At 39.4% G+C, this 23,569-nt stretch overlaps 1 protein-coding gene and 1 non-coding gene across 2 annotated transcripts in view; one reads left to right on the plus strand and one right to left on the minus strand.

The window, feature by feature from the left end:
- The first annotated feature begins 731 nt into the window (after positions 1-731).
- Positions 732-23,569, plus strand: part of PIK3AP1 (phosphoinositide-3-kinase adaptor protein 1) — a 143,988-nt gene continuing 121,150 nt past the window's right edge. The window contains exons 1-2 of the mRNA XM_036735081.1: positions 732-877; positions 18,880-19,296. Of these exons, the coding sequence (XP_036590976.1) occupies positions 865-877; positions 18,880-19,296 (430 nt within the window). The 5' untranslated portion in view covers positions 732-864. The remainder of the gene's footprint in view (positions 878-18,879; positions 19,297-23,569) is intronic.
- On the minus strand, positions 13,026-13,130 carry LOC118830372. Its single transcript, XR_005009019.1, has one exon. It is a non-coding gene; the product is annotated as a U6 spliceosomal RNA (small nuclear RNA).

Genomic DNA, 23,569 nt, shown 5'->3' on the forward strand with positions numbered 1-23,569 from the left:
ACGGAAAAGAGACTTAGTAGGAGAAGAGGAGAAATGTAGTGGGGGTCAAATCCCTCAGGAGTCTGCAGAAAGGTAACTAAGGGAACTCAAGAGCAAAGCTGTCCCCTGGGGGACCAATTCCCAAGAGTCACCCCTACTCTTTTGCCTCTTCTCCCCCACCCCAGCCTCATCTACTTCCTACCTAGGGTACTGACTCAGGGAGGGAGCCCCAAGGGAGAAGGAGTATCTGCCAGCTGGTGCTGGCATGTACACACTTACCTCTGAACCCTTTACCCCCAATTCCTAAGATAGAATTGGGGGCCCTAGGGCCTCTCCCTTTCCCACAGCATACCCTCAGGCTGTCTTTTAAGTCTATAGATGGGGAGATTTTGGAGGGCATCCAGTAGGGTTTGTCTCATTCTGCCCCAACTATCGTTTGCAGGAGGATGTCAAGGGTGGGGGGAGCAGGGAGGGCCGCGGGGGGACTGGGTCTGAGAGGAGGAAGGGGGCTCCTGGTTCGACCCCCAACTCTCACTTCCCCTACTCAACGGCGTCCAACTCCAGGTGGTGCTGCCAGCCTGTGGAGAGGCAGCTGGGCTGCCCTCTTTGGGCTTCTCCCCCGCCCCACTGCCCCAGAGGCCGCCGCCGCCGCCGCCAGCACCCGCTGCGGCCAGCCCTCGGGGGCGGGGCGGGTCAGTCCCTCCGCCCCCCGACCGCTCCGAGGAAGCGCAGCCGCTGCCCAGCCCAGTCCGAAACCAAAGCTGGAGTCCGCGGAACAGAAGCTGGAGCCTCTTTGCGTTTCCCCGGCCTCCTTCCCGCACTCGGCAGGATTACAGGAGGTCCTACGGGCGGGGATGTGAGCTAGGCTCCCCTCCAGCCTCTGCCATGGCAGCCTCAGGTTAGTCCCTTGCTTCCATCTCCTCTGTTCCCACTCCAGCTGTCCTCCCCTCTCTGGACCCAAGCCACCCTCCTCTGCGCTGCTGAGCTTCGTGGGACTCTGAGACCCGAGTCCCCCGATAGCCCACGGGGTCCCCTACACTTCCCCAGAACTTGGGCGCCCTCTCTCTTGGGCAGCTTGGGCGCCCTGCCAACCCTGCCTCTTTCTGCATTCCCCCCCCGACCTGGCACCTGCACGGTCCCACGCTGGGCCAAGAACTGTTTATTTAGCGAGCGCTTCCCGGACTTGTCAGATCCCTTGACTCAATGCTCCCATTTGTTCATCGGAGGTTTATTGGTTTCGCCTTTTCTTATCCAATCCTTCCCCCCCCCGCACCCCAAGTTTTTATTCGTTCTCCGAGCCCTGATAACTTGTGTTAACTGATGCTACGGTAAGCAGAAGGAAAGAGAAGTCAGAACAGCCCTGTGTTATTTGGCAAGAATTCTCTCTTGGTCTTAGAGGAAGTTCCATGTAGTGTAAAGAAGGTTGGATCTGAGAGGCGACGCAGTATTATCAATCGACTGAGCACCGCTTTCAAATCCCGCCTCACACACTTAATAGTTATGCGACCTAAGCGCTCGGTGCCTCAGTTTCCTCATCTGAAAAAGGAGGAGGGGTGGGCTATTGGGCATGATGGCCTCTAAGGTCCTTTCCACCTTGCCAGTCTTCTTACTCCCAACCTTCTCCTCCACACCTCCCCCACGTACTCCCCATTCTGCAATCGAGTGACGCTGGCATCCATGCTCTTCCTCGTCCAGGAATTCTCACTGGCTGTCCTTTACGCCTGGACTCCGCTCCCTCTTCATCTCTGCTTCTTTGCTTTCATGGCTTCCCTAAATCCTAGCTAAAATTCCACCTTCCACAAGAAGGCTTTCCAGATCCTTCTTAATTCTAGCTTCCTTTCTCTGGAGACTACTTCCAATAGAACCTGTCTACGTCTTGTTTGTAGATAGTTGTTTTTATATTGTGAACCCATTAGACTGTGAACTCCTTAAGAAAAGGGACTGTCTTTTGCCTTTCTTTGTACCCCCAGCACGTAGCTCAGGGCCCGACACATAATGTGTGCTTAATAAATATTTGCTGATGAATTCCAGCTCTATGATCTGGGTTGGAATCCTTTGTGACCTTGGACACTTTGGGCATCAGTTTCCTCATCTGAAAACTAAGAAAATCATATTAGAAAATCTCAGAGTTACCCTCCAGCTCTAATTCAATGATCCCATTATCCCATGTCTGGCTAGTTGCTAGCCTATAACCTTTTTGAGACTGAGTTTCCTAATCTGTAAAATCGGCATAAAAATATTTCCATGATTCTCCTCAGACTGTTGTGAAGAAAGAGCTGTGTAAATTTAAACTTGGAATAGATCAATCAATGAACGAAACATTTGTTAGGCACTTACTATGTGCTAAACCAGGCAGCTAGGTGGCTCAGTAGATCGAGCAATGGGCCTGGACTTGGGAAGACCTGCATTCCAAATCCAACCTCAGATACTTACTAGCTGTGTGACTCTGGGGAAGTCACCTAACCTCTGTTTGCCTTAATCTTAATCTAATGCAGAAGGAAAAAACAAAGCACTTTGGTATCTTTTGCCAAGAAAGCTCCAAAGACAGTGTTGGAATGCTATGGTCTGTGGGGTCATGAAGAGTTGGACACAATGGAAGGACTGAACAACAAATGTGCTAAACACTGTGCTAGGCACCAGGGATACAAATTCAATGAACGAAGCATTTCTTACTCTAAAGGAACTTACATTTTAACAAATCAATGATTACTGTTATTACAATGATTATTAGAACTTTTCAAGGAACTTAGAAGGTCAATCCCAAGTGTGCCCAGGAGGGGTAATTTATACCCACCAGCGTCTTTCTCGTTGGCAAATATCTTGCTAAATTCCTCTGTAACCCTTATATTTCCACCCCATCCTTTATTTTCATGTGATCTTTGCAAAATTCTTATAGAAATAGGAAGGACTGGAGGCAAAGTGGGGGGGGGAGGGAGAGAGAGAGAGGGAGAGAGAGAGAGAGAGAGAGAGAGAGAGAGAGAGAGAGAGAGAGAGAGAGAGAGAGAAAGAGAGAGAGAGAGAGAGAGAGAGAGAGAGAATGAGAGAGAGAGAGAGAAGATCGATCAGAATGTCCTATGATTCTTTTCTGTTTTGGTAGTGCTGTTCTTGGGATCTTTTCTTAGCCTTGCCGCTGGATAAGCTTTATAAATTTAGGTAAGTCAGTAGACATAGTAGTGGTCATTTTTTTTTTCCTTTTGTCCAGACCTATATTTGGTATAAGGAACTGCTGGTGAGGAAACTTTACAAATGCAGATCACTTAGGCAACTTTTTTGCAAATTAGTCTATAGAGAGCTTCACGGAGAAATTAAATGAGTTGCATAGGGTTTCAACAGCCACTTTGTGTCAAGAGATTGGATTTGAAGTCAGGTCTTTAAGACTTCTAGGCTAGCTCTCTATTCACTAAGCCAGAGCTGTCAAACTGCAAGTTTTTACCCAGTTAAAATGGAATTGGGAAATGCAAGAACAGGGAGAGAAAGTAGAGGTGAAGGATGTCAGGTGGTATTATTAAAGGATCTGGGTGAATGCTACCACTCAATGGTAGCAGAGGCCTTTGAGATTTGATTTGTTGTTGTTGTTCAGTTGTGTCTAACTGTTCCTGACCCCATTTGGGGTTTTCTTGGCCTCTGTCTGCTGTGCCCTGAAATTTAATAGTTTACTGATATATTAGTGGTCCTTTGCTTGAAAAAGGAAACTAACTATATACAGACAAGCATCCCTGAACAGGGATCTAGACTTTTGAAGTAGCTAGAGCAGTTTGGAGGGTAGGTAGTAGAGTGCCAGGCCTAGAGTTAGGAGGACCTGAGTTCAAATCCAGCCTCAGCTCTTACTAGCTGTGTGACTCTGGGCAAGTCACTTAACCCTGTAAAATGAGCTGGAGAAGGAAATGGCAAACCATTACAGTATCTCTGCCAAGAAAACCTCAAGTGGGGCCATGAAGAAACTGAAATGATTGAATAACAACAATCAAGAGCAGTTTGGTCACAAAGACCTTAGGGCAGGCCTCTGTACTTAAAATGGAACATGTGTGTCTAGCTGCTCCTTTTGAAAAAATGAGTAGAATTATTTAAAAACACTTTAATAACAAACTGATACATAAGAATAGAATGATTGAGTTTATAAATCAGCAACTTTAATGGCCTGTTAAAGGAGAAGGTGACGTGGAGGGCTTGGGAACTGCTTTGCTCAATTGTGTATTGATTATGTCAGTACATCATAATGATACTAGCTCACATTAGAGGCAGGTAGGTGGTGTGGTGGATAGAGTGCTGGACGTTGAACTGGGAAGACTGGAGCACACACTTCCTAGCTGTGTAATCCTGAACAAGTCAGAATGGCTGTGTGTTGTTTGCCAAGAAACTTCCCACGATCTTAGAGGAAATTCTATGTAATTAAAAGAAGGTTGGATCCCCCAAGTTCAGGTTTTTCCTCTCTAAAATGAGAATAATAATAGCACATGCCTCGAAGAGTCGTTATGAGGCTCGATCAGGATAATATATTTAAGGTACTTTGCAAATCTTAAGGTGCTATACTGCGTTCATGTTTGCTATTATTACATAGAGTTTTTTGATTTCACAAAGCCCTTCCCCCATAATCCTGTGAAGCAGATAATCACGTCTATATTGTCTCCATTTTTACAAAGGAGGAAACAAAGGCTCAGAGCAGTGAGTGAAATGACCTGACCAGGGTCACACATTCAGCAAGTGTCAGAGCTTGGTCTTGAACTGAGGTTTTCCCTCTTCCAGCCTAGAGATTTTTTTCTCCTCTACCTCTCGTATAAGACTCCTTTGTACTGTTGTCCCTGCTGGAGGGAGCTCTGATAATTGAATTAAGGAGGGAACAGTTTTTGTAAAATGGTTGCCTAGTAGAAATTTGGGAGTCATCCACTGAATGAGAAGAGCAAATAAAGAAGACCCTTGAGGCTAACTGGAAAATGCCCTGGTGCGACCCAGTCAAGGTTTGAAAATTATGCTGCCTGTACATTATGTCCCATCAGAGACCTTTAGCTTTCACTGCAAGCTATAGGAACTGAGAGTACAAAATAAATATCCATATTCCATAAAGACGAGAGTGCTCTGACACTGAAAATATGCACATTTTATAAAAATCGGTACTGCTCTCAGGAAGGCACAGTCTGTGGCTTCCTCCCTCGCCTACCCTTAATCCCCATGCTGCCTTTGAGGGTATATCTGAAACGGAGAGAGGCACGTTTTGGAAGTGAAACATGAATCCAGTTAGAATTGCAGTAGGAGCCATCCTTGGTGGTTTCACTGACCTGGAACCTAAAAGTGAGTTCTGGAATCGTCTGTAATGACATCTGACATTGTCCGTTCATAGCTAGTGATGGCTTTTGCTGTAGTCATACCACTGGGGCCCCAAATAGGCTTTGAAGTCTGGAGGGGATAGGGACCGTTGAAGAGAAAAAGACTATTGTAGGAAAATAATTCCTTCTGAAGGTTGTTTGACCACTGGAGTAATTACCTGAGCTCTTCTTGGTTGTTTGTTATCACTTTCCACAGGTAATCTTAAAATTTGCTCATGATTTATTTATATATATATATGTATATGTGTATGTATATATATATAGACAGAGGGCACAGGGTGAGTTGACTATGAAGGGATGATATCTAAAAAAATAAAATCAAATTAAGGGATAAGGGAGGAATATATTGAGAGAGGGAGAAAGGAAGAGATAGAATGGGGTAAATTATCTCGCATAAAAGTGGCAAGAAAAAGCAGTTCTCTAGGAAGGGAAGAGGGGGCAGGTGAGGAGGAATGAGTAAATCTTGCTCTCATCGGATTTGACCTGAGGAGGGAATACTATACACACTCAATTGGGTATCTTACCCCACAGGAAAGAAGGAGGAAGAAGATAAAAAAGGGGGGATGATAGAAGGGAGAGCAGACAGGGGGAGGAGGTAATCAAAAACAAACACTTTTGAAAAGGGACAGGGTCAAGGGAGAAAATTCAATAAAGGGAGATAGGTTAGGAAGGAGCAAAACATAGTTAATCTTTCACAACATGAGTATTGTGGAAGGGTTTTACATAATGATACGCATGTGGCCTATGTTGAATTGCTTGCTTTCTTAGGGAGGGTGGGTGGGGAGGGAAGAGGGGAGAGAATTTGGAACTCAAAGTTTTAAAAATAGACGTTAAAAAACAACAAAAAAAAAGTTTTTGCATGCAACTAGGAAATAAGATACACAGGCAATGGGGCGTAGAAATTTATCTTGCCCTACAAGAGAAGAAGGGAAAAGGGGATGGGAGGGAAGTGGGGTGACAGATGGGAAGGCTGCCATCTTGGAGTTGGTGGGAGGGTAGAAATGGGGAGAAAATTTGTAACTCTTGTGAAAATCAATGCTGAAAACTAAATATATTAAATAAATTAAATATAAAATAAAATTTACTCATGATAAAGGAAACTGAACTCTTTTAATATTTTGTTGATGCTTTTAAAAATATCAATGTTGTTTCCCAATACCATTGCCCCAGTAGAACCTCTGTGTGTGTGTGACAAATAAGTAGTTAAACAAAGTGTGTATGTGTGTGATAAATAAGCAGAGTGAAAGCTTCCTGAAACAGACCATATCTGATACCACTTGCCTTAGTCTGAATCTATAACCCACCACTTCTTTAATAGGAAGAGGGCAAAGTTACGTTTTCTCATCAGTACTTCGGCATCAAAATGGATGATTTCACTGATCTGAAATCTTTTAGAATTGTTTACTTTTTTGTTACTGCAAAAGCAGTCTTTTTCTGAAAAGAGTGTATTCTTGTCTCCTGCGTTCGATTGTAAGCTCTGTGAGAACAGGGACTTTTTTTTACTTTCGCCTAGCTAGATGTCTCAGTGGATAGAATACTTTGGAGTAAAGAAGACCTGAGTTCGAATTTGACCTCAGATATTTAGTAGCCATGTGATCCTGATCAAGCCACCTAACCTCCGTTTGCCTTGATCCATCATAGAAGGAAATGACAAACCACTCCAGTATCTTTGCCAAGAAAATGGCATGGACAGGATGGCCCTCAGGGTCACAAAGAGTCAGACATGACTACACAACTGAAAAGCATCAACAAATTTCCAGCGTCTGGCACAATCCCTGGCACATAGAAGAAGCTTATTAAATACTTACTTCCTTATTGGGGATAGCCTGTGAGAAAAAGGAGAATAAAAGGAAAATTAAATAAAAAGATAAAAAGGAAAATAAATAAAAAGGAAAACAAAAGGAAAATGAAAAGGAGACAGATGGAATATTGTGTGTAAAGAACAGCAAGAAGACCAATTTGGCTAGAATGTAGCTTAAATAAAGGGGAGAAACATGTAATAAATCTGGAAGTGTAGATTGGAGCTGGGTTGTGAAGTGCTTTAAATGCCAAAAGCAGGCCATGATTTCAGGAGCTTCCCCCCGCCTCTTCCTGGATTCTGTGTTACCAGGGAAAATCCCTTCACTCTTTTCTGCTTCCTTCCACTGTCTATCTACCCTTCTTTCCCCCTATAGTCAGATGCATTTAGGTCCCTTAAGAGAAAACCAACAGTCTTAGTTTTTGTTTTTAAATGAATTTTTTTTTCAGGTGGAGATCTGCTTTCTTTCCCTTTCACCTCTCCCTTCCCTTCATTGAAAAAGCAAGAAAAACAAAATCCCCTGTGACAAGTATAACCAAGCAAAACAAGTTCCTGTATTGGCCATATCCCAGAAAATTATGCCTTGATTTGCATTTTCAGTCTATCACCTCTATCAGGAGTTGGGTAGCCTGTTTCATCGTGAGTCCTTGGGAACTGTGGCTGGTCTTGGTTGATTCCTATGATTTTCAAAGTCCATTGTCTTTATAATATTGTTGTTATTATACTGATCTCTTGTTATAAATTGTTCTCCGGTTCTTCTCACTTTGCTCTGCATTGGTTCATACAAGTCTTCCCCGGTTCCTCTGAAACTATCTCTACCATACATATTACAGCATAAAAGTATTTCATCACATTAACATACAATGACTTGTTCAGCCATTCCCCAATTGATGGATATCGCCTCAATTTCCAATTTTTTGCTGCTGCAAAGAGAGCTACTGTAAATATTTTGTACATATTCGCTCTTCTCCTCTTTCATCTCTTCAGTAATTCTAGTAATGATATTGATGAATCAAAGGGTATGAACAGTTTTATAGCCCTTTGGGTATAGTTCCAAATTGCTCTCCAGAAAGGGTGAATCAGTTTTCAATTCTACCAACAGCATGTCCCAATTTTCCCACATCCCCTCCAACACCCAATATTTTCCTTTTTTTGTCATATTAGTCACCCTGATAGGTGTGAGGTGGTACCTCAGAGTTGTTTAAACTTGCATTTCTCTGATCAATAGTGATTTAGGGCATTTTTTCATATGGCTATAGCTTAGATTTCTTTGTCTGAAAACTGCCTGTTCGTATCCTTTGACCATTTATCAATTGAGGAATGACTTGTATTTTTATAAATTTGACTCAGTTCTCTATATATTTGAGAAATGAGGCCTGTATCAGAAATATTTATTACAAAAATATTTTCCCAGTTTTCTGCTTTCCTTATAATTTTGGTTGCATTGGTTTTGTTTGTGCAAAAATTTTTTAATTTTATATAACCAAAATTATTTACTTTATCTTTTGTAATGCTCTCTATATCTTCCTTGGTTCTAAATTCTCCCCTTTCCCATAAATCTGAGAGTTCAATTATTCTATGCTCTCTTAATTTGCTTATGGTATCACCCTTTATGTGTAAATCACGTAAGCATTTTGACCTTATCTTGGTATACAGTGTGAGATATTGGTCTATACTTAGTTTCTGCCATATTGTTTTCCAGTTTTCCAAGGAGTTTTTGTCAAATAATGAGTTTTTGTTCCAAAAGTTTAGATCTTTGGGTTTATCATATACTAGATTACTATGGTCATTTACTATAATGTAATTTGTAACTAATCTATTCCACTGATCCCACCACTCTATTTCTTAGCCAGTACCAGATTGTTTTGATAATTACTGCATTACAATACAGTTTGAGATCTGGTACAACTGGACCACCTTCTTTCACATTTTTTTTTCATTGATTCCCTTGATATCCTTGAGCTTTTGTCCTTCCAGATGAATTTTGTCATTATTTTTTTCTAGCTTTATAAAATAATTTTTTGATAGTTTGATTGGTAGGGCACTGAATAAATAGGTTAATTTAGGTAGAATTATCATTTTTATTATATTGGCTCAGCCTCCCCTGAGCAGTTAATATTTTTACAGTTGTTTTGATCTGACTTTATTTATGTGAAAAATCTTTTATAGTTGTGTTCATATAGTTCCCAGGTTTATTTTGTCAGGTAGGCTTTCAAGTATTTTATATTGGCTACAGTTATTTTAAATGGAATTTCTCTTTCTATTACTTGTTGCTGACTTTGTTGGTAATATATAGAAATGCTGATGATTTATGTGGACTTATTTTGTATCCAGGAACTTTGCTAAAGTTGTTAACAATTTCAAGTAGTTTTTTAGTTGATTCTCTATGATGTTCTAAATATAACATCATATTATCTGCAAAAAGTGATGTTTTTGTTTCCTTATTGCCTATTCTAATTCCTTTCATTTCTTTTTCTTGTCTTATTGCTATAGTTAATATTTCTAGTACAATATTAAATAATGGACATCCTTGCTTCACCCTTGATTGTATTGGAAGGCTTTTAGCTTACCCTTATTATAGATAATGCTTGCTAGTGGTTTTAGATAAATATTACTTATCATTTTAAGGTAAGCTCTATTTATTCCTATGGCCTCTAGTGTTTTTAGTAGAAATGGGTGCTATATCTTGTCAAAAACTTTTCTACATCTATTGAGATAACCATATGATTTCTGTTGGTTTTGTTATTGAAACTGTCAATTATGCTGATGGTTTTCCTGTTATTGAACCAGCCCTGCATTCCTTATGTAAGTCCCACCTGGTCATAGTGTATGATTCTTGTGATTTATTGTTGTAATGTCTTTGTTAGTATTTTATTTAAAAATTTTGCATCAATAGTCATTAAGGAAATTGGTCTCTGTCTTTCTCTGTTTTGGCTCTTCCTGTTTTAGGTATCAGCACCATATTTGTGTCATAAAAGGAATTTTGTAGGACTCCACTTTTTTTCCAAATAGTTTATATAGTATTAGGATTAATTGTTCTTTAAGTGTTTGAATTTGCTTGTGAATCCATCTCATCCTAGGGATTTTTTCTTAGAAAGTTTATTGATGGCTTGTTCAATTTATTTTTCTAAGATTGGTTTATTTAAGTATTTTATTTCTTCTTCTGTTAATCTGGGTAATTTATATTTTTATAGATATTCATCCATATCATTTAGGTTGTCAAATTTATTGGCATTCACTTACTCCCACTTACTCCCAGCCTTTCCCTCCTCAAAAGTGTTTTACTTCTGGTCACTGCCTTCCCCAATATACCCTCCTTTTTTTCATCCTCCCCTTCTCCTTCTATTATCCCCATCCCTTTTTACTTCCTTGTAGGGTAAGATAGATTTCTATATCCAACTGAGTGTGTATGTTATACTTCTTTGAGCCAATTTTGATGAAAGTAAGCTTTGCCCACCACCCCCATCTTCCCTTCTATTATAATAGTTCTTTCATGCCTCTTTTATGTGGGATAATCTACTCCATTCAGTCTCCCCTCTCCTTCCAGTGTAATTTTTTTTCTTACCCCTTTATTTTGTTTGTTGGGGTATCATCCCATCAAAGTCACTTTATATCCATACCTTCTATCTACATATTCTCCTTCTAATTGCTCTTATAGTACTATTATTGTCTTGTTATATAGAAATACCAATAATTTAACCTTATTGAATGTCTTATTTTTTCTCTTTCTTGTTTCTTTTTTACCTTTTTATATTTCCCTTGAGTCTTGTATTTGGAAGTCAAATTTTTTATTCAGCTTTTGTCTTTTAATTAGAATTGCTTGGAGATCCTCTATTTCATTGAAAATCCATTTTTCTTCCCCTGAAAGATTATATTCAATTTTTCTGGGTAAGTGGTTCTTGGTTGTAATCCTAACACCTTTGTCCTCTGACATGTCATATTCCAAGCCCACTGGTTCTTTAATATGGAAATTGCCAAATCCTGTGTAATCTTGACTGTAGCTCCATGATATTTGAATTGTTTCCTTTTGGCTGCTTGTAATACTCTCTCCTTGATTTGTGAGCTCTGGAATTTGGCTATGCTGCTCCTGGAAATTTTCATTTGGGGATTTCTTTCAGGCACTGATTGGTAGATTCTTTCAATTTCTATTTTGACCTCTGGTTCTATTATATCAGGGCAGTTTTCTTTGATAATTTCTTGAAAGATGTTGTCCAGCCTTTTTATTATTTTTAAATCATGCCTTTCAGTAGTTTAATAATTCTTATATTATCTCTTCTGGATCTATTTTCTGGGTCAATTGTTTTTCCAATGAGAAATTTCACATTTTCTTCTATTTTTTTTTTTAACTTTGTCATTTTGTTTTATTGTATCTTGATGTCTGACAGAGTCATTAGTTTTCACTTGTTCCTTTCTAATTTTTAAGAAATTATTTTCTTCAATGAGCTTTTGTACTTCCTTTTCCATTTGGGCATTTCCTCAGTAAGTTTTTGTATATCTTTTCCCATGCTATTGACTCTTTTTTCATGATTCTCTTGTATTGCTCTCATTTCTTTGCCCAATTTTTCTTCTTCTCTAATTTGCTTTTTAAAATCTTTCTGAAGCTCTTCCAGGAATTCTTTTTGGGCCTGAGAGCAAATTATATTTTTCTTGGAGGCTTCACATGTAGTCATTTTGACACTATTGTCCTCTTCTAAGTTTATGCCTTAATCTTCCCTATCACAATAGTAATTTTCTATAACCCAGGTCTATTTCTGTTTTTTTTTTTGTTCATTTTTTTCTGCCTTTTTTTTTTGGTGATTTGGTGTTTTTATGTGAGTTGGGCTCTGGTTCTGCACTGTCCCAGGCTTTTTGTTCTGGGCCTCTGAGACTTACTGCTGGCTTTTACTGGGCTTCAGGGCTTAACTGCTTCCTTTCTCTGGAGGGTATACTTCCCTTCTGGCTTGTATTGGGGTGGGGGGGAGGTAGGGGTGGAGACTTCATGTTGGCCTCCCCTGCCTTTGTAGTTTAGCTACTGGCCTGCTCCAGGGGTGGAGCCTTGCTTCTGGATGGCTAGGGAAACAGGCTTTCTGTTGGTAGGCCCCTGGGGTGGGGTCTTGCTGTTGGCCAGCCCTGGGCAGAGGATTCACTACTGATCAGCCTTTGGGTCAAGGACTGACTGATGACTTGTGCTAGGGGTGGGGTCACTGGGGTAGGACCTTGATGCATTGCACAGACTGCTCACTTGCCTAGGGGGTTGCTGGTTTGCAGGAGGGCAGGGCTTCACTGGTGGATTGCTCCAGGCTTGGAGCCTTGCTTCAGATCTCCTGCTATGAGACTGGCTGCTGCTGTTACTGGCTACTGCTGTTTCTCTTGGACCTCTCTCCCCTCCACCCCAGTGAGACATACCTCTCCTGCTGTGCTGGTAAAGTGCTTCCCTGCTCCTCGACCAATTCTGAGGTGATTTTCTAGTGATTTGGAGGGGAATTAGGGAGGGCTTCAGGGGGTTCCTTCCTTACTTTGCCATCTTGGCACTGGAAGTCTATTAACATAGTTTCAAACTGCTTTCCAGAATGGGTAACCAGTTCATAGCTCCACCAAAAGTGCACTAATATACCTGTTTTTCCAAAGACACTCCAGAATTCATCATTTTCCTTTTTTTGGCCAACTTTGCCAATCTGATAGGTATGAGGTAGAACCTCATAATTGTTTTAATTTGCATTCCTCTAATTATTATTGATTTAGAAAATTTTTTCATATAGCTATGGATAGTTTGGATTTCTTTCTCTTAAAACAGCCTCTCCATATCCTTTGACCATTTATCAACTGGAGAATGGCTCTTATTCTTAAAATTTGAATAATACATCTTAAAATATGAAATTTATCAGAGAAATTGCTTTTCTTCTGATTATATATTTTGTTTTGGTCAAAAACTTTTAATTTTATATAACAAAAACACAGAACACTATGAATTTGTGTGCCATCCTTGCATAGGGGCCATTCTGAGCTTATCTCTATTATTTTAATTTTAGTATACATGTGGCCAAGATGAGCATCAACTAGGGAATGACTGGTTTTTGGATAAGATTTCCTTCCATTTCTGTCACTGGTTTCTCCACACAATGGTGTCCCCACCCATGGAAGAAAAAAAGAAGTGGCTTGATATAGTCGGGGAAATGATTTATGGTTAAAGGAAAGGAATTATGGTGGATGGATGGGACATCCCCGGTGCTAGTGATACTTGCTGATCTAGACTTTTTAAATCTAACATTGGAGTGTCATCCAACCCATCATGAGAGGACCCTAATTCCTCTTTTTTTTTTTTTTAGTCTTCTCCAATTTCTCTAACAAAAGCACAGCAAGACAAAAAGAGGTGATGAAAGAATCTAATTGTGGGATTGAGCAAATTGCCCCCAAAACATGTGACAGGCTGGTGGAAAACTTAGTTGTGATGCTATTATGATTTGTTAACCACTTCCTTTTAAGTGTTCCCACCATAGTCACGTAGGTTCCAAGTCCTTTGAATTTAACACCAATCGTCCTATGGCAAAACTTCAGCTATCTTGGAACCTTGAGAATGAGACATTCTGGACAGAAGTTTTTTCTGTATAGATGTGCAAGAACTTTTTATTTTAATAGTTTTTGATGGAAATAAATCATGGATTTATTTCTGCCTTTTCATTGTTTTGGAGAGGGTAAGGGGAACCAGATCTATGATTTAAATGTTATAGGAAGCTCTCAGAGAAGAAACCCCTTTTGTCAAAGTAGATTGGTAACTGTTGGTTGTTGTTGGGTTGTTTTAGTCACGTTCTGTCTGACTCTTCTTGACTTCGTTTTGGGGTTTTCTTAGCAAACCACTGGAGTGGTTTGCCATTTCCTTCTCCAGCTCATTTTACAGATGAGGAAACTGAAACAGAGTTAATTGACTTGCCCAGGGTCACACAGCTGGTAAGTCTCTGAGGTTAGATTTGAACTTATGAATTTGAGTCTTCCTGATTTAAAGCCCCAGTGCTCTATCCTAACTGCCCCAGATTGGTACCTGCTCTGCAGCTATAGTTTCAAGGTAGTTTCCTCTGTCAATGATCTAGGTCGGCGGTGTCAAACTCAAATAGAAACATATCTGGGCCATAGGATGTATTCTTAGAAAACCACCAACTGGCATTATTTATGTTATATTGTATTTTTATGTATTTTGTTAATTTTAATTTTAATTGTCATTTTAATGTCATTTTAATCTGATTTGGCTGTACTTGGAGTTTTGCTGCTGCATTCAGCCTGTGGGAGTTTGGTTCCTCTGCTTTAGGTTACCCAGATAGTACCTGGCAGAAGAGAGATTTGAATCCAGGTCTTCTGACTTCTACTGTTACCACTGGATCATGCTGCCTCTCTGATTTCTAGCTTAGGAACATAATTAACTAGAACTACTCCCCTGTCCATCCTCACCTGCACTTCAGGTTTGTTTGTTCCATTTGTATATAGTAAATTGAGGAGCAATTTCATCAGAAGATATGAAAAATTCAGATTCTTTTTAAGGTGACATTCTTCTTAGAGTTTAACTTTAACTTTGGCAAATTCTCAGCACACTCATCATAAGCCATTTTATATTTTAAATTATTGTGAAATGGGATAACTCACACATGTGAAAGGTCAATTTTTCTCATGAAGTTAGCTGTTTAATAAGACACTGCCTATGAAATAATACTCTGGTCTGTAGGTTGACCCACTCAGATAGCATTTGAGGGGCAGGAAAATAAAAATATTACTGGACAAGTAATTTTGCTTCCTCACAATGGACTCCATAGCTGTTTGGCAAAAGAATAGCTTTGATAACCAGCTAAGCTTAAGGTTAGCATGATCTTTTACTGGAAGAGGCACAAAAATGATGATAGAAATAGTAAGAAAAACATTCTTTATTCATCCATCCATCAGTTTGTACTACCTAAACAACAGGTAAATGTGTGATACCTTTAAAGGCTCAATGATAGGGCCTTAAGGATCCATGGGTCTCATGGACCCCTGTGGATAGATTGTAAAGGTTCTGTGAACTTGAATGAGGAAAAAAAAATTTACATCTTTATTTTAAATAACCTCTAAGTGAAATATTGCATATCCTTTAATTATTTAAAAAAGGCTCTTATTAGAAGAGTTCCCTAAGCTTCATGAGAATGTCAAAGGGACCCAGATGTACAAAAAAGTTAAGAAACCCTTGCTGTAGGAGAAGATTTTCCAGAAAGCAAAGATCTCATATTATAGGAATATGTAGCAGCAAAATAAATAGGAAAAGCCAACCTGCCCATAAAACCTGTTTAAACTTGGAGGCCTTCTCAAGAAGTAAGAAAGAAATGGGAAAGGAAAGATCAGAATCTTATATCAAAAAGTAAAGAAAAAAAAATGGGTTGCATCCAACTTATCCAGCAAAATGAAGCATAATACCACTAAGAAAAAATATATATTTTTAAGAATGGGCAACTTCTTGGTATTCTTTAGAGAAAACCAGTGTTGGGAAGGGCAGCTAGGAGGTGCAGTGGATAGAGTGCTGGGCCTGAAGTCAGGAAGACTCATTTTCCTGAGTACAAATCCAGCCTCAGACATTTAGTAGTTGTGTGACTCTGGGCAAGTCACTTAATCCCTGTTTGCCTCAGTTCCTCATCTGTAAAATGAGCTGGAGAAGGAAATGGCAAACTGCTTCAGTATCCTTGCCAGGAAAGTCCCAAATGGGGTCATGAAGAGTCAGAAACAACTGAAAATGACTGAACAACAACCACCACCACAACAAAATGGTGATTCACATATAGTGGGACATAGGAAAGAGAGGGAATGAGTGAGTAAGGTCATAGAAACAATAAATCATATTAAATAAAATGGTAAAGCTATGAGATAATATACTGAAACCTACAGAGTTTAGCCAGAGCAATCCTTAGAGGAAAATATGTCTCTGAACATCTATATTAACAAGAGAGAGATGATCGATGGATTGAGCACATACTTTTTTAAAAAAGCTAAAAAAAAATCAAATTAAAAAACCCAAAGCAAGCACAAGATGAGATAGACAAAATTACAAATCAAGTATTAAATTAATAATACTGAGTTGTTTAAAAACAGTAGACTAGATTAACCATTTGTTAACTTGATTAAAAAGAGAAGAAAATTAAATTTGCGTGATAAAAAATGAGAGGGGAATTCACAAAGAATGGGGAGAAATGAAGAAAATTATTCATCTATTATATGCAATTATATACCTACAAAATGGAAAACTAATGAAATGGGTGAATAATTATAAAAACATTAAATACCTGTATCAACAAAACAGGAAATAGAGAATTGAAACCAACCTCAGAAAGAGAAATCTAGTAAGCCATGTCTCCCAAAGGTGGCAGGGGTGGGGGTAAAGGGAGGGGGAGAAACTTGTCTTGATTCATTTACAAATGAATTCCATCAGATAGTCAAAAAACAAACAAAAAAATCTTGTGTTGTATAAATTGTCTGCAAAAATGAAGAAGGAAGAGAATCCATCATAAACCTTCTATGAGACAAATATAACACTGATACTTGAACCAGGGAGCAATACAACAAAGAAAGAATCTGTTGTTCAGTCTTGTCCAGCTCTTCATGATCCTGTTTATATTGTTTTGTTTTGTTTTGTTTTTTTGGCAAAGATACTGGAGAGGCTTGCCGTTTCCTCATCCAGCTCATTTTACAGATGAAGGAGTGAGGCGAAAGTTAGATGACTTGCCTAGGGTCACACAACTAGTGTCTGAGATCAATTTTGAACTCAGGTCCTCCTGACTCCACGGCCGTCATTTTATCCACTGTGCTATCTACTTGGCCTACCACAATAAATCACAAATGGATAAATTGTCTATAAATAAAATTACATTATACAAACGTTAAAGGACAGTGGCAGTTTTCACAGTTATGGATAGAGGAAAAATTTCTTATCAGACACGGGATAGAAAAGATCATAAAAGATTGCCTTTTATATAAAATTTAAAGCTTTTGTAAAATAAGATTAATGCCATTAGAATCAGAAGAGAAGATATGAAAGAAAGAAAATATGTTAATTGGGAAAGACCTTTGCATTAAATAACTGATAAAATTCTGGCATATAAATTTAATATTTTGAACCAACATTCATTATTGTCCTAGTTACTGTGAGGGTGGAGGAATGCAGGGAAAGTGGCTCTTGTCCGTGAAGACTTTACAGTCAAGTTGGGCAGACTTAGCATGCACACAAAACAATCATAGAATAAGATAATATTGGGGTTGGACTAGATTACATCTAAGGTCCCTTCTGATTCTAAACCCAGGAACCTATAAGTAGTAAATCCTATCATGTCCAAAGATGAAAGAATCCAATCTGACCTGGAGCAGTCAGGGAGAGGCTTCGCGGAAGAAGTGGTACTTTAGTTAGACCCCAAAACATGAGTATAGCATGGATAAGCAGACAGGACAGGGAATGGTGGTTTTTAAAAAAAATAAATTATTGATACATTTTGTTTTGACCCGAGACAATTCCCAAAGTCTCTTAGAAAGTACATGTTTTGTTCACAACTGTCAGTTTATCAATTGTTAACAGAAAGAAGGTATGATGGTATTGACAGCATTGTACTAATGTCAACCATTGATGGGGCCTGAGTTTTGTTGCCTCACCATGTTGACTTTATTGAATTTTTGTTGTCATTGTACATGTTCTTGTGACTTGTTTTCTTTATACTGTGTCACTTCCTATTTATTTTCCCATTTTTCTCTGAATTCTTCCTATTCCTCACTCCTTACAGTTCAGCAGCGGTTCCATTAAATTTTCATACTATAATTTGTTCAACCAGTTCTCAACTGTTGGGCGTGTATATTGTTTCCATCTTTCTTGTTATCACAAATAATAATACTTTTGTATATATTGGTCTTTTGTTGCTTTCAGTAACTTCTTGGAACATAAATCCAGCAATCAAATGTCTAGGTAATTTTATTGTTTCATTAGAAATTGCTTTCCAGAATGGTTAAACCAATTCACACTTCCATTAGGCATGAATTAACATGTTGACCTTCCCCTAGCCCCTCCAAAAATGAGTTTTCCTATCATTTAGCATTGTCTTGAGCTTGATGGTTCCAGTGGATGATACTTCAGACTTGCATTAATTTTCATTTCTCTGATTATTAGTGATTTTGGACACTTTTTAGGTGGTATAGTTTATTTCCTTTCTTTTGAAAATAGGTTGTTTGTATCTTTTTACAATCTTTTACCATTCCCCAATAGATAAGTGCTTTCTGTTAACGACTGATAAACTAATAGCTGTGAACAAAACATATGCTTGGAAGGGTCTTTCGGAATTGTCTTATGTGAAAACAAAATGTATCAATAAATTAAAAAAAAACCTTCCCTTGTTCTGTCTACTTATCCACATTGTACCCATGTTTTGGGGTCCAGTTAAAGTACTGCCTCTTACATGAAGCCTCTCCCTGACTGCTCCAGGTCGGACTAGATTCTTTCATCTTTGGATATGATAGAATTTAGTACTTTTAGGGTCCTGAATTTAGAACCGGAAGGGACCTTAGAGGTCACATAGTCCAAACCCAATACTATCTTGTTGTATGATTGCTTTGTGTGTGTATGCCAAATCTCCCCAACTTGACTATAAAGTCTTCATAGGTGAGGGCCATCTTCCCTGGCATTCCTCCACCTTCAAAGTAATTAACACAATCCTGGACACATAGGAGTAATTAAAAAAACACTGATTAATTTTTAATACTTCGGCTACTTTTTTTGGTGCAAAGTAAATAATGTAGACCTGTCTCATTCTTTTACAGGAACCCCCAGGAAGTGTGATATCCTAATTGTCCACAGCTCAGATGCCCAAGAATGGTGTCAGTATCTGCAGAATCTTTTTCTTTCAAGTTTTCAGCTTCGGAACCAGCACACCCTGACCTATGAACTGAGGCACAGGGCTGCCATCCCCACTAGAGACCTGACCCTCTTCCTTAATAGTCGATGTATCATTGTACTCCTATCAGGTGAACTAGTTCAGAACTTTTATCAACCCACGGTGCTCTCCAGCCTTCAGAAAGCCCTGTGCCCTCCCCAGAGGGTGTTGAAGCTGTTCTGTGGGGTGGACGACTGTGAAGATTTCTCAGGGTTCTTTGAGGACTGGACCTGTTGGCAGGAACTCACTTATGAAGATGACCCTGAAACCTATGTGGCTGCAGTGAAAAAGGTTTTTTTGGAAGGTAATCATCTCCTCTCTGGGTTATGGGAAAGGGAAGAGAGTTTTTCAGAACCCTGGATTCCTTGGGTAAATCAGGTACATTCCAGTGTCACTCAGGGCAAATAAGTCCCTTTCCCCTTCCTGGGGGAGAATTCTCACAACTATTGACCCAGGGTAAATTATTGACTTCAGTGCCCAGGAAGTGTCACATGCCATCAGATTATTAACGACCAAAGGCTATGATGGAGAAGGGATAAACAGCCTTGTTTTTGGCTCTCTGTCTCTATCTCTGTTTGTTTGTCTGTCTGTCCCTCTTCCATTTGGCCTTCCTTGTGAGTTAAGAATTCTCTTCACCTTTTGATTTCTTTACCCTGTGCTATTTTTTTTAGAGTACTACATCAAATAGCAATTTATACTATGATAACGGCATTAAAAGACATAAGAAGAACTCTGTCTAATACAATGATCAACCATGATTCCAGAGAACCAATAATGAAGAATATCACCCACATCCTGACAGAAAGGTGACAGACTTAGCATGCAGAATGAGACATATTTTTGGACAAGGCCAATGCATATGTGTTACAAAGGCTTTGTTTTTGTTTTTCTTTTTCTTTTTCCATGGGTGGAGGATAGAGGGAGAAGAAAAAGGAGAGGAAAAATGAATGTTAATTTAGAAATGCAATTTAATTTTGAAAAGGTACTAGCTCAAAAATTTGTTATATCCCATGTAACTAAGGGATGGAAAGAAGACAGGAGAAGAATGACCCAGAGGCTTTGGGTAGAGAAAGAATCTCATCAGAGTAAGCAGGTCACTGACTAGCATACCAACACATAGTGAACAGGATGGCCTGAAAGTGATTGTAGCTTCCCAAATTCATAGGAGTCACCTGCACTAAACCAACAAATAGCACCAGGTAACCATACCTGGTAAAGTCACAACTCCTGTGGAACAACATTACTATATAATGAATAACAACATTATTTTACTTATGCATTGATGCTGGCTTTACTGTGAAGGATTTTTAAGGTGGCATTCTTGTTTTGACAGCCAAGAATCCTTCTTTAATAAGGTAAAATTTTAAAAAATAATTTGTTTCAAATAACAAGCATTTATTTTCTCTCTTACCCACATCTTATTCCACTACCACATCCAATGAGGCAGAACAAATATGCATAGTCAAGACCAAAATATTCCCACATTGGCCAAAGTCCATGTCTCATTCTGTACCATGAGTGCATTCCCTCATTGTCAAGATGTGGGTGGGTAACATGCTTCATCTTCAGTCCTCAAATAGTGGGTGGTCATTGTGTTCATCAGTATTCTTAAGTCATAAAGGTGTAATTATAATGGGGGATTTAAATAACCTGCCCAAACGGAAATAATTTCACTGGGGGTGAGCCCTGTGTGTTGGTTATAGGTACACCAGATGTTCAGGAACAATGGAATGACAAAAGAATAGGAGGAAGAGGAGGAAAGCAGCTTTATGATTTCAGTAATGCATTATTGTATTTCCATTGTCCTTTTTATTTGTGAATTCTGATTCTGTGTAATCTCTTGGTCAGAGACACCAAGGCACAGTTTCCTTTCAGGCTTCCTTTCTGGGACATGGCTTCTATTGAATTGACCCCCTCACCAGAAACCTAGGAAAACCCATCTATGGAGTAGCTCAGTATATTAACACCGTCACCTACTTTTATGCTTTGTCAAAAAGAAACTTATGAACAAAACCATAACTGTGGAAGCATCATATAGTGGAAAAGAACACTGAAATGGCTGTCTGGAGACTCAGGTTCTAATCCTATCTCTTCCACTGATTCTATGATCTTGTTCAAGGCTTTATGACAGGCAGCAGCTTTATCAAAAGCAGCCCTCAGTCTTGAGGAGGAAAAGCTTCCTGACTACCAGCTGCCATCATGGCACAGTGCCCCCTACCTCAGATCATGACAGACCAATATAGGCAACAAAACAATTTTTTTTGCTCAGATTTCCTTCCCTCCTCTCTCCTCTCCCCTTCTCCCCTTTGACCCCCCCTCCCCTCCCTCCCCTCCCATCCTCTCCTCTCCTCTCCTTTCCTTTCCTTTTTCCTTTCTTTCTCTTTCTGTCTTTCTTACTCTCTTTCTTTCTTTTGCATATGTTTGTTCTCTATTACAAGTGTTTTTCTTTTGCCTCATGCCACAAAGGTCCATGGAACACATTTTAAGAAATGCTGCTCCACAAGTATTATTAATGTCCATTTTCTGTGAAGGACTGTGGACTGTATTTGGGGAGAAACAAACACATTTAAGCCCCAGTCCCTGTCTTCACGGAGTCCACATTTTGCATTTTGCACATTTTACCTGATGTGTAAAAACAAGTGATGTTTAAAGTCTGCATCGTACTTTAAGATTTGCAAAATATCTGTTATCTCATTTGACTTTTGCCACGATCCTGCAAGGAAAGAATTATAGATATCATCACTCTGTTTTACTGATGGGAATCAAGGCTCAGATAAGTTCCCTAACTTGCCCATGTTCACACACTAAGTGTTGAAGGTGAGATTAAAATTCAATCATTCCTGACTCCAGGTCCAGCAGCCTTTTCATTATCCCATGCTGCCTGTCCCATACACAAATATTCAGTAACTCAATGATAAATAGATAGTTATCCTTCCACATCACAGGGGTTAGGGGAGCGGTGCCCCCTGCTATATGAAAAATCCAAGCAAAATTTTTTGGCCCTCCCTTTGTACCAGACAAGAAGTCTGATTTTTTTCTTTTTCTTTTATGGGGTGTTTACAGTACCTTATTGTAAAATTTGGGTTAAGTATTTGGTCATAGGCTCTGTGTCATCTGTTGGCCTTTGCAAGTCATCTGCAGCTTCTGCAAAACTCCCCCCACATTCTCATTTAACTTCTTGTGCTGACCTGTGATACCATGATGGAGAAAGTCATGATGGGAAAGGGATAACTGTAGTGCTTAATAGAATAAAAAATATAAGGGATATGAAATGTTATATAAATCAGGGGTGTTCTGGAGCCACCTCAGAACAGCTCACAAAAGGTGATTGCTAAATTTCCAGTGTGAGCTTTATACTTTGGAAATTGTCAAATGCTACAAATTAGGGCTTGATTTATTGTTTTGTTGATTGTCTAGACCTAACAAAAGTGATGGAGAAAGTGTTAATAATGCAGTGTCTTAATAGCATCTTGATTTTTTTTCTGGAAAACCAGTTCTTAAACATTTACCAGTACACCACCATATGAAATCTAGGGAAGGGTAGATCATTTATAAATGAGAAGGGATCAAGAAAGGCTGAAAGATGAGTCAACATCTGTGGTGGGGTTTAAAAGATGGGTATGGCCCTGGAGTCAGGAGGACTTTTGTTCAAATCTGGCCTCAGACACTTGACACACTTACTAGCTGTGTGACCTTGGGCAAGTCACTTAACCCCAATTGCCCTGCCCTGCCCCCTCCAAAAAAAAAAGGAGGAAAAAAAAATAAAAGATGGATAGGATTTCAGTCCTTGGGATGAAGGGCAGTTTTAGGAAATGGTCCAAAGGAAGCCCTGAGGTGAAACTACTAAAGGATACTAATAGATCAGTTTGGTTGGAGTATAGACTATGCAGTGTGTGAAATAAGGCTGGAAAGGGAGGGAGGGAGGCACCAGGGCATGGAGGGGACCTGAATGCTAGGCTTAGCAGTATGGGCTTTATTCCATGAGCAGTAGAGGTGGAGGTGGGGAGCAAAGCAATAGCATCATCAGAATTCTACCACCCAAATTCTTTTGGGTGAAGAATGGTTTAGAGAGGGTTAAGACTACAGGCAGAGATACTTATTAGGAGGCTGTTTTATCAGTCCATGTGGATGTGGAAATAAGGGCTGTGTTCATCCTTACAGGAGGTTTTCAGGTGGAAGCTAGATAACCATTTTTTTTATTATGTTTTTGGAAGATTCTGGGTCCAGTACTAGTTGGACTAGGTGGCTCCTGAGGTCTCTTCCAGCTTTTACATTCTGTGATTCTGTGATCCTCCTCTTGTCATTATCACCTCCACCATGCTCATTCACCAGAAGAATAGCAGTCAGCAAGTTTGCACCCACTTCTGAAAGGTTGCCAACCTCTAGTCAAACATAGCCTTGGTTAATTTTTCATGTAAGTGAAAACTTATCCAATTTGCGGTAGTGCTTAAGTAGAGCTTGTGTTTAATTTAAGATTTTTCTTATTGGTTCTTCACTGCTTTAAAGCAGTGAAACAATATGTATTTACAATTAGAGTCCATTCATGTTTTGAGCCAAAGTCATACCTACACCATATA

Source organism: Trichosurus vulpecula, chromosome 8, assembly GCF_011100635.1.
Source record: "Trichosurus vulpecula isolate mTriVul1 chromosome 8, mTriVul1.pri, whole genome shotgun sequence".
In the NCBI taxonomy this organism is placed as follows: domain Eukaryota; kingdom Metazoa; phylum Chordata; class Mammalia; order Diprotodontia; family Phalangeridae; genus Trichosurus; species Trichosurus vulpecula.